Source organism: Pituophis catenifer, unplaced genomic scaffold, assembly GCF_029215685.1.
Source record: "Pituophis catenifer annectens isolate HBS135680 unplaced genomic scaffold, rPitCat1.0.hap2 SCAF_6, whole genome shotgun sequence".
In the NCBI taxonomy this organism is placed as follows: domain Eukaryota; kingdom Metazoa; phylum Chordata; class Lepidosauria; order Squamata; family Colubridae; genus Pituophis; species Pituophis catenifer.
Window position 1 is genome coordinate 9,635,057 of NW_027256886.1, and position 11,564 is coordinate 9,646,620.

General features: G+C 41.7%; 1 protein-coding gene across 1 annotated transcript in view; it reads left to right on the forward strand.

Moving 5' to 3' along the window:
• Window positions 1-2,435, forward strand: part of GNB4 (G protein subunit beta 4) — a 42,275-nt gene extending 39,840 nt beyond the window's left edge. The window contains exons 8-10 of the mRNA XM_070946404.1: window positions 74-275; window positions 1,136-1,352; window positions 2,252-2,435. Coding sequence (XP_070802505.1) covers window positions 74-275; window positions 1,136-1,352; window positions 2,252-2,358 — 526 coding nt within the window. The 3' untranslated portion in view covers window positions 2,359-2,435. The remainder of the gene's footprint in view (window positions 1-73; window positions 276-1,135; window positions 1,353-2,251) is intronic.
• Window positions 2,436-11,564: the final 9,129 nt, after the last annotated feature.

Genomic DNA, 11,564 nt, shown 5'->3' on the forward strand with positions numbered 1-11,564 from the left:
TTTTTTTTTTAATGAGCTCCCCAAGCTAATTATTTGAGCTTCTGAATTCAAATGCTTTTACTTCACTTTGCAGTGCTCTGTGGGATATCGAGACGGGCCAACAGATGACTGCCTTTACTGGGCATACCGGTGATGTCATGAGTCTGTCTCTAAGCCCAGACATGAGCACTTTTGTTTCGGGTGCCTGCGATGCCTCCTCCAAGCTCTGGGACATCCGAGATGGGATGTGCAGGCAGTCGTTCATGGGACATGTGTCTGACATTAATGCAGTTTGTGTAAGTGACTGTTGCGCTCGTGAATATATGAGAATATGAATGCTTCTTCGCAGTTCTAGCTAGTTGTCTTCAGCATCTGCTAGATGGTTTTGGATTTTCCATCGGTGTATCAGACGTGTGCAAATTCTTTTCATCTCTTTCATCTGTGGAAGCCAACTTTTCATAGGCCAAGGATTTCTCAGGGATGGTTAGTTGGGCAGAAGGGTTAGTGGAGCTACAAGTGTGTGGAATTTCTGGGGGTGCCAGTCTCTGGATGCAGAACTCAAACGTGTGTCATCCACTGTTTACAATTTTAGAGCAGTGATTTTCACCTTTGGCCACTTGAAGCTGTGTGGACTTCAACACCCAGAATTCCTTTCTGGCTGGGGAATTCTGGGAGTTGAAGTCCACACAGCTTCAAGTGCCCAAGATTGGGAAACACTGTTTTAGATGGATAATTGTTCTGAGAACTCTCTTGCTTTGTGGATGAAGGAAAAAGAACTTGGCAAATGTTTTAAGTATATTAAGAATTCAGGCAAATGTAAAGCTTCAAGTATCACACAAGATGCTGTTCTAATATTGTGTTTCCCCGAAAATAAGACCCTGTCTTATTTTTTTTTTATTTATTTATTTAATTTTTTTTTTTTTTTTGAACCTTGAAATCAGCTCTTGGCCTTATTGCCATGTGCTCAAAAGCCCGATTGGGCTTATTATCAGGGGATGTCATATTTTGGGGCAAACGGTATTATTTTGAGTGCAGAGAATTTAATAGTGAATTTCGAATGTTAGCATTCCAGAGCCAACCTCTTTCCCTCTCCCTGCTATCTTCCTCTTCCCCCGCCCCCCGTCTGCATTTTTCATATTCTTGTTGCATTTCACAGTTCTTCCCAAGCGGCCATGCCTTTGCCACTGGTTCAGATGATGCCACCTGTCGACTCTTTGATCTTCGTGCAGACCAGGAGCTCATGTTGTATTCTCATGACAACATCATCTGCGGGATTACTTCTGTAGCTTTCTCAAAGAGCGGACGTCTCTTTTTGGCGGGCTACGACGATTTCAACTGCAATGTTTGGGATACCCTGAAGGGTGAACGTGCAGGTGAGTTAAAGCTATAAGGTTAATAGGAGCCGGAAGATTTAAGTGTGTTAACTTTTCTATTGTTACTGTTCCATGGGATAGCAATAGCAGTAGCACTTCTATACCACTTCATAGTGCTTTACAGTCCTCGGTTTACAAAGTCAGCATATTGACCCCAACAATCTGGGTCCTCATTTTTACCGACCTTGGAAAAAGATGGAAGACTGAATCAACCTTGAGTCGGTGAGAATCGAACTGCTGGCAGCCACCTGGCAGTCAGCAGAAGTAGCCTGCAGTACTGCATTCTAACTACTGCGCCACCATGGCTCTGGGATGTCAGTTACAGTATGTGGCATACAAATTCATTGTTAAGCGAATGAGTCCTGGTTTTTGACCTCAAAGCCTTAACTGTTAACCGTTTTCCTGAAGAGTTATCTTTTAAGTATAGCTGAGCTGAGCTCTACCCGAGCTCAATGCGGCGGGGTGAGCTCCTGTTACTTGCCCCAGCTCAGGGCCACCTAGCAGTTTGAAAGCATGGAAAATCAAGTAGATAAATAGGTACCACTTCGGTGGGAAGATAACAGCATTCCCTGCGCCTCGGCATATAGACTATGGCATACGAGCACCACTCCCTAGAGTCAGACCTGACTAGATGGGGGAAACCTTCATTTTTTTTTAAAGAAAAAAGTTACACATTTGCACAAGCGTTTCACTATTGCCTCGATTTTCACAACTGAAATCGGCTGTTCTCATGTAGGGTTGTTTTTTGTACTTCAATCCATTCCCTGTAATGTGGCTAAGGCATTTTGTGTGAGAACCTATTTCTGAAAACAGATACACACATATTGAAGAACATGAGAATTGTGAATGGGACATTTGAGGGCCGTTGGTTTAATTACTGTGCTCTTCGACCCTTTCAGGTGTTCTCGCTGGTCACGACAACCGAGTCAGCTGCTTAGGAGTGACTGACGACGGCATGGCTGTAGCTACAGGATCTTGGGACAGTTTTCTCAGAATCTGGAATTAACGTGGCGTTTGAACCCTTCCCCTCCACCAATAGACACGCACACCTTCTCCACTGAGATCTGGAGAGAGCAATGCTGCAGCCTCTTGCTGTGAAATAACATTTCTACTTTGTATTTACAGGTGAAGTTTTTCTACTTGCTGATTATTGCATAAGTAGGCTTTCTGTAAATGAAATTAAAACAAACACACAGAAAGAACGAAGAAGTGGTAGATGGGAGAAATCAGTGACTTTTCTTTCAAGGAAAAAGAGAGAGAGAGAGGGCGGCACACCTGTTTGTGGTGAGCAAAGCTAAAAATAAAAATAAAAATAAGCCAGTCAGTTAGCATTTCGTTTGGCTACATTTGCCCTGAAGGGATTTCTGCTTGTGCCCCAGTCCTGCTAATTCTGTACCTTTTTGTACATAATTGAATATACACATAGCAGCCAATCATGTAACATTTTGTCTGTAAGTAAAGGAACAATGTTTGCGTTTTTTTTTTTTAAAAAAAAAGAAACTGCATTTATATAGCTCTACGTTTAACCTAAGATGTAGCTTCTGAGTTCTGCAGTGGATCGGCTGGTCTGCTGTTATAATTTCCCCCCCTCTTCGTGAATTTACTGTAGATAAAAGTGTGAAGTTAATGAGCTGTTTGTGAAATTTTATAACAGAGTGTCTGTATAAAACAAAACAAACAAACAAAAAAAGGAAATCCCTCGATGACTCTTGTGACACTTTTGCCCCTTTCTTGCTCGATGACTATTTCTTCCCCTTATAGTGACAGCAGATCCCAGATAATCCATTAGAAGCTAAGGGGCTCTGATCACCACAGAGTTAAACAGATGATCAGATGCATAATGTAAGAACTGAAATGTTTTTAAGGATTTAGATTTTGAGCTTCCTTCTAACAGCCTCTAATGAGATTAGGGTCAGGAAATTGAAGGATACGTATTTCCTTGAGACGGTGTTTGACGGGTGTATTTTTGTGGGGACCTGAATAATTGTAATTGAGACATTTCTCATCTTCTGTAAACTTATTGTCTAGCTTAAGACTGAATGTGGGGCCGCTTCCAATTTCTAGCAAAGGAACCTGAATCCTCTTTGAACTGCATCACTCCAAATGTATGTGGGGCATATTCTGAGTGCATCCACACATTATAATTCTACTTTATATATTCCAGGTAGAAAAGTTTTCTCTCATATGAATCTTGCATATGTGGGGGAAGTTGTTACTATTGTCTCTTTAAGACCGCCAGCACAGTGTTTCTCTTGAAATCTGCACTCACTGCATGAAGACTCTTTAATACTGCATTAGTATTACCTCTTTAAAACTCTTAGCCCGGTGTTTCTCAACCGTGGCAACTTTAAGATGTGTGGACTTCAGTTCCCAGAAACCCCCAGCTAGCTTGCTGGCTGGGGGATTCTGAGAGTTGAAGTCCACACATTTTAAAATTGCCAAAGTTGAGAAAGACTACCCTGGTATACATCACATCAATTTTTTAATGAGCTATTTGAAACTTCAGTTAAGCCCATCACCCACTACAAGAAGCGCAGAATGCTCATTTTAGTAGCTGCTGTGCCAACCGACGGGGCACATTCACCTAGACATTCCAGAAAAACTGAGCTGCCTTTTTAAGTTTTTGTGTTCGTTAAGTCTCGGGGAAACATTAACAAATGAACTTGCCTTCCCCAGTCTTCCTCTTTCCTTAAAACAGATCTCATTTGGAAAGACTTCTCGCCATAGCTTGAGTCGTCTCTGGAGCAACAAGTATTGTAGGATCCTGCTTTTGGCTTTTTAAATTTTTTGAGCGGAGGTCATCTAATAATCAGCCATCAGAATTGTCCTGTCCTCATAAATATACAAATGGGTAGCTGAAAACGTGCTTTAGAAAAATCCTCAGAATTAGTTTTCTTGCTGTCTGTACTTGTAGCAGGTATGAAGTGGATCTGATTCTTCAGAAGTATTCATGGATTGGCCTAAAATGTAGTTTCAGTTCTATATTAATAGTCTGATTTGATGGTAGAGGAAAGACCCAATGTTATATGTCCCCTAAAATCTCCTCTGTCTGAACATAGGTTGGTAGTTCTTGTTTGATATTTTCAAACATATTTTGCTGCAGTGCCATTTGTTTTCTCAACTTTGACCAATTTTTTTATCCTATATTCCAGCTTTTTTTTTTTTTTTTACTGGTGGCAAAAGTGCCAAAGCATGTGCCAAACGCTTTGGATGTAGGAGCTCTTAACAGTCCATGAATCCTCTGTTAACATCCAGAGAGAGAGGTGTTCTTTCAAAACAAATATTATACGTGTTAAGATACATACATGCAGCTTTTTATTATCTTTGATATGGTCCATTCTTTTCACATCTGATACCGATGTGATTTCACCCCAAGGGATTTATTAAAAAAAATTTCTACTATTGTAATACAGCTCTTCATTCTACCATCACCTCACCCTTAGTCCACTACTTGTCTCCTTGGTGTTCAAGATATATTTTGTAAGGGCCTTAAGATTGCTTTGCATGAGTAAGAAAAAATTTGCCCTTTTAGGGGAAAAATGCCCAGCCCAAAAATATTCACAGCAGTTAATTGTTCGGTTTGCCAAAGAAGCTGGGAGCCATCACACAGTCTCAGTTTTATTACTTTAGTGCAGGGGTCTCCAACTTGGTAACTTTTAAGACCTGTGGATTTCAACTCCCAGAATTCCCCAGCCATCCATGCTGGCTGGGGAATTCTGGGAGTTGAAGTCTACAGGTCCCCCAGCTGCCAAGGTTGACCATCCCTGCTTTAGAGTTTTGGTTATCCTACTTCATCAGGAATAGTTTGTAACCATATATTGGATTTTGGGAATAATTCCCCTAGAAAGCAGAACAGCTTGCATAAATAAGAGTCCTTAGCGTTAATTGTGGGAACTAACAGATTTCCCAATGCGATTTGCCAAAGTACATTTGCTTGGAATGCATAAAATGAAACGGGAGTTTGCATGGATGTCCTGCAGTGGGATTGGGCCACCTTGTGGGGTCTGGAGATGCCTTCCTGCCCTCCCATCATGGAGGATTAATAGCTGCTGTTACAGCTGTAGAGGAAGCAGGTGTCAAATTTCAGACTTTTTTTTTTTTTTTGCCAGAAGTGGTTAAGGAACAAAAGTACAAAGCCTTAAAGTACTTAAGTTTCCTCCTTCACTCTCCTTCACTCTCAACCCGATCAGGTTTGCTTTGCTCCTGTGGGTTCTTGAAGCCTCTGCAAAGTGAAGGCCCTGTTCTGAAATCTTCGCTCCTGCCTCTTTTGCTCTCTCTAGGCTACCCATTCCTGTCCTACAACGCAGGGTTTCCCCAACCTTGGCGAATTTCCAGGCATACGGAGTTCAACTTCCAGAATTCCATAGCCGGCATTGCCATGGCGGAGAATTCTGGGACTTTGAAATCCACTGAGCTTCAAATTTGCCAAAAAAAACCCTGGAGGGTTTTGATTTCTGCTGTTTTTATTCCTGCTCTTATTTTCCTGCCTCCTGCAGAAGTTTTGTCTCCGGTGCTGACTGCGCTTTAGGATTAAGGAGCTTGCCGTTCGTTTCCCCATCAGGCTGAACGGCTGTAGAATTGCCGGTTCAAGTAGCACCACCTAGGACGGATCATGCCCTCAAAAGACGAATTGTACAGTTTAACTTAAGAAGTGGTGTCTCCAGCGTCCCATTGGTGATTCAGAAAGCACTGTAGGCCAGAGATGTCCCAACCATGGCAAATTTTAAGACCCGTGGACTTGAACTCCCAGAATTCCCCAGCCAGCCATGCTGGCTGGGGAATTCTGGGAGTTCAAGTCCACGGGTCTTAAAATTTGCCATGGTTGGACATTCACGCTGTAGGCTTTATCCGAGAGTGAGCCAAGCCAGGTCATATAGTGCCTCACTCTGCAATAGGGCTCCTTAGCTGACCAATCTGTATATAACCAATCTTCCCCTCGTAGCTAGAATTCTTACGTCCTGCATGAATAACTGAGCTGTTGGATATTCTCGTAACTTTTATGACTTCCTCCTTGCCCCCTTCTTAACTGCAGTTCCTCCCTTGAACATTATTCTTTTTTGAGGGGCGAATGGGGTGAGACTCCTGAGTAGCATTTGCTACAGCTGGAAGGGAAAATACCTGCCCCTCCAGCTGTGGATGAGACCATCTCATACAGACACACAGGATTTGTTGGGGGAAAAAAACCCCCATGCATCCTTATACCCTCCCTTCCCTTTTTTTAAAAAAAAATTAGGCCCTCGTGCTACTCAGACTACTTCCATATTTGAGGCATTGCAAGTCTTATTTTTCTTTTCTTTTCTTTTCTTTTTTTTTTTTGTTGAAATAAAAGATTGTGTAAAATACATGCAAGACTGTTAAATGCTTAGTGGTGTTCTGGTGAGTCTGTTCACAGTGTTAACTAAATGATTAATAAATAAGATTTTTTTTTTGGAAAAAAAATGTGCCTGACTTTCTTTTGATTTTAAATAATATGGGGATTTCTTAAAAAAGATATTTCAGGCCTTTATTTTTACAACACAATGGTGCTCTCTTTGTTTCCTTCTTGCTGCAGCACATCTCTGTGTCGATCCCAGCCTCCTCTTCCTCCTTCCTCCAGAGGAGGAGTTGTGTCTGACTTGTTTTCATAAATGAACAGTCTTTGTGCTTTTGCTGTTAACAGTTTATTCCAGGAAGTGTGCAGTAGGGTTATTTTTAAACCTTCACTTGTTACCGTCTTCTCTTGAAGAAAAAACAAAAACCTTCCAAAATATTTCCAGGTACCAAGTGAATTCTGCACTGCCTCTCTTGGATTGTATGTTGAGAACATCTTAAAATCCTTTTATTCAGCCTAATTGATTAAACAAACAAACAAACAAAAACCAGAGATTTGTGCCATTTTTTTTTAGTGCTAATGGGGAGGGGAGGGATGGACACTTGCTATGAATTGTTTATAGTTCTTCCCCTAATGAATCTTTCCTTTGTAATTGTACAGTGTCTCGGTGGAAAAATGTTGCCTGACTTTAACATTGTAACCAATAAACAAGTGCTTTTAATTAGGATTTCTCTTTTTCTCCTGTTCAGTTGATTTCATGTTTGCCTGTTCTTCAGCGTATGGCATCTAAAGTCCCACCAGTTTTACTCTCTCAAAGAACCTGGATATTAATTACTCCATGCTAGAAAACGAGAACAAAAAAAAAAAAATTCTTTTCAAGGATATTACGGTTTTAAAGGATTACGCTGTAATTCTCCTTTATGGATCCTATTCGTTGAAAACGGACAAAATATGGGGCATTGCTGTTCAACAACCATTCCTTTTGAATTATTTAGGTCACCTTTTTTTTTTAAAAAAAATGGATATGTATATTAAACACATCATTGCATTTTGACAGAACAAAAAATAATTAATTTTTTTCCCCAAAATAGAAAGAATTAACTATGCATGCTCTGCCAATCAGGTATATCCACTAATTTTGCACTGCTGGAATTTCTACTTATTTTTTTAAATAGAAATTCAGGAGATGATTGATAGAGTGTTTAGAGGCAATCCTTATCTCCACCCACACAGGCAGGCAAGACACCAGAATATAAACTGACAGCAAACAGCACTCCTTACTAGCACTGATGATGTTACCTAGTTAGGCCAATGAAACGTCTGCAAGAAAACAAGCAAGCTCAGAGAGCACCAAGGACCCCACATTTCAACACTGAGCTACAAATATTCTTCACGAATCCTTATCTTCCTCCTTGTTTCCTTCTGCCTTATGAAAGAACCGAGATGTTCTCACTGGATTTGGGTGTAGTTCACTTTTTATCTTTAAATGATTTTGTGATTCATTCTTCCCTCTTCTAAATCTAACCAGTTGTCATCTTATTCCTGGCAACAGAAAGAAGCGAAGAAGTTTTGAGTATAACAAAAAGAACTTCAATGCAGTATGCCTCAGGCTGTAATCAGTGGTGGGATTCAACTGGTTTGCACCACTTCGGCCGAACCAGTTGTTAAATTGGTGGCTCGTCCCGCCTCGCCCCTTCCAGAAGTCCCCACGCGCCCCATTTTGGCTTCCAGGAAGCTGCAGGGAGGCCTATTAGGCCCAAAATGGGGCACGGGGTGTGGCATGGCCCCCCCACGGCCCGTTTTTGCTCCCAGGAGGCTGCAGGGAGGCCTACTAGGCCCAAAACGGGGCACGGGGTGCGGCATGGCCCCCCACGGCCCGTTTTTGCTCCCAGGAGGCTGCAGGGAGGCCTATTAGGCCCAAAACGGGGCACGGGGTGCGGCATGGCCCCCCCACGGCCCATTTTTGCTCCCAGGGGATTGCAGGAGGCAGAGTTCTGCCTGTCACACCCCCTGGTCATGCCCACCCAGCCAGTCATTAGGGCAAAGAACCGGTTGTTAAATTATTTGAATCCCACTACTGGCTGTATTCTGTAAATAGCCATTTAATGCAGGCATTTGGGGCTCAAGATTTACTCGTTTTTATAGCCGTCCATTTCAGCCAAGTGACTTCGGCGGCTTACCATTCTAAAACTATAAAACAATTAAAAGCATCCAAAGAATAAATAACAGCGGCTGAGATAGTTAACCAACTAACAATAATGCCAAGAAATGGAGTCCTTAACGCATTCTGAGCCCGGGCCCAGAAATATAGCCAAGTTTTTAAAGTCTAATGAAACACCAACAGGGCTGCGGCCATTCTAATCTGAGAAGGGAGAATATTCCATAAAGCAGAGGCTGTTACAGCAAACAAGACCCAGTTCCTGCCAGTTGACATTCTGGCTGAAGGGATCTGCGGAATGACCAATTTGCTGGATCGAATTGGACAAATGGGAAAAAGATTGTTGATCAGTTAACCGGTCCCAAGTCGGTTTTAAAGGTGACTAAACACATTAAATTGCACCTGGAAGCGCACCGGTAGCCAAAGCAGCTCAAGTAGTAATGTTACATTTGCTATTGTTTGCTATCTGCACAGTCACATTCTTTATAACCAGTTTAGTTGCGTATGGTTTAAGTTGTCATTTTACTTTAACATCTCAGCAAATGTCACTGGTTCCATCTACGATTACTGTATTGATCTGACATAAAGAACACAAGCATTCCACATTAAACATTCAAAGAATAATACCAGAGTTGCTTTTGTTGCTGAACAAGGCAGAAATTTGAGAAAACTGCCAATGGTGTTACTAGCTTTTTGTCTCTTAGGAACTCTTACCAAGCCTCACCATAACACATGATATTCTTTTTAAGAACTAAAGTTAATTCTTCACTTTAATCAAGAATGTAATGCAATAACCTTTATGAAGGTTTAGAAGAGCCTTGGTGGCGCAGCAGACTAAAGCACTGTTAAGTAACACCAGCTGCCTGCAATTACTGCAAGTTCAAATCTCACCAGGCTCAAGGTTGACTCAGCCTTCCATCCTTTCGAGGTAGGTAAAATGAGGACCCGGATTGTGGGGGCAATAAGCTGACTTTGTATAAAAAGGAACACCGCTTTGGGGGGGGGGGCAAAAGCCCTACTAAGCAGGTATATAAAAAGTATGAAGGCTATTGCTTAACGCATTGTAAGCCATCCTGAGTCTCCAGAAAAGGGCGGCAAACCAATAAATAAATAAGGATTTGCTATTAGAATAGCAGTTACAGTATAAAGAAGAAAAGTGGAACACGTAGAAAAAATGAGATATACAAAAATTATTACGTCTTCCCATGGAGTGAACCAAATCTTTAGTTCTGCAGCTGTTACAATGTGAAACCCAAGATTGAATGATGGCTTCTATTAACTGGGATTTATTGCTGGGTCGCTTCTGACTAACAAGTTTCTTTAGTTGGCTCCATAGATTTTCAATTGGCTTAAGAAGGTCTGGGCTATTCCCAAGCCATTCCAGTAGTGGAATAGGATTATCTTGAAATTCAAAATAAATAAAATGGTGTTATTAGCCATCAAACCTCAAAAACACACTTTTCCCAAAAGGTTTCCACAATTCTGGCCACGACTGTACATGATATAATTCCAAAGCAGTAGAAGGTTCCAATCCAAAATTGTCATGAGAAGCTAGAAAAGCAGCGAAAAGCCTTCTGTTATGTCAACTGTTATGACATCCCATCGGCATGGAAGGAAGAAATTGACCAGTAACACTATGTGTGGGCTTCCAAAATTGATTTGAGACATTAACTCCCAACATTAATCTTAGACATTTCAGCTGTGAAAGTAAAGGAAGGGAGGATGTAAATAGTACTTAGACATTATTTCCTTTTCTCTGGTCCCATGGGAAGCAGCTATAATCCTAGGAATCTTTTTTAAAAATACATAATTTAGAAACTGCAAAAAATTTAACTTCACATTAGTGCAAGGGTGTCAAACTCGATTTCATTGAGGGCCACATCAGGATTGTTTGACCTCGGGGGCGGGTGGGTGTGGCCAGCTCGACATCACTTGTGTCGGGGGCACCCCTCCCAGGCTCCATTTTTGGCTGCGACGGCCTCCTGCAGAGCTCTGCCAGTGAAAACGGAGCTCGGGAGGGCCCCATTTTCGCTGGCAGAAGCACCGTGGACCAGTCCTTCACTGTTTCCAGGGTGGCCCTGCGGGCCAGATCTAAGCACCCCATGGGCCGGATCTGGCCCACAGCCTTGAGTTCAACACCCCTGCATTAGTGGTTTGCACTGTACTTTCACCTGAATTTTAGCTATCCAGGCATACCAGTCCTGAATTAAAATGCTGCTGGTAAGACATGTAGCAGAGTGGCATGTTAAATTTTGTAAGGTTAGATACTATCCTGTTCACCGCTACCAATTGCGACAATACTCTGGTTTCCTAAATCTTTTTTTGAGAAAAGTTTGCCTGCCTAACAAAGCTTATTCTGAGAAGTAGCAAAAGTACATCCAGACTTTTTCTGCTAAATCAATCTGATTTGAACCAGGAATTCCCTCAGTAAAAATATACAGCTTTAAATATGCCACTTTGAAGATTATATTCGTCTTTCGGCCAAATGAAAACCCTAAAATGGCATCAGGATAACTGATTGTCTCTGCATCCAAACACTACAAATCTCTTTCAAAAATTGGCAGCGTCCTGTAATACTGTATTGGTTTGTACAAGAGTTTGGGAAAAAAATCATCACTGCTCACTCCCAGAGAGAATTGCAATTAACAATATGATGATAGGACTGGGGTGAACAAAGAATTGTCTTGGATGCCAGAAAGAGGAGCTGACTCTTGGTGTGAACACTTATACAAAATACTACGGG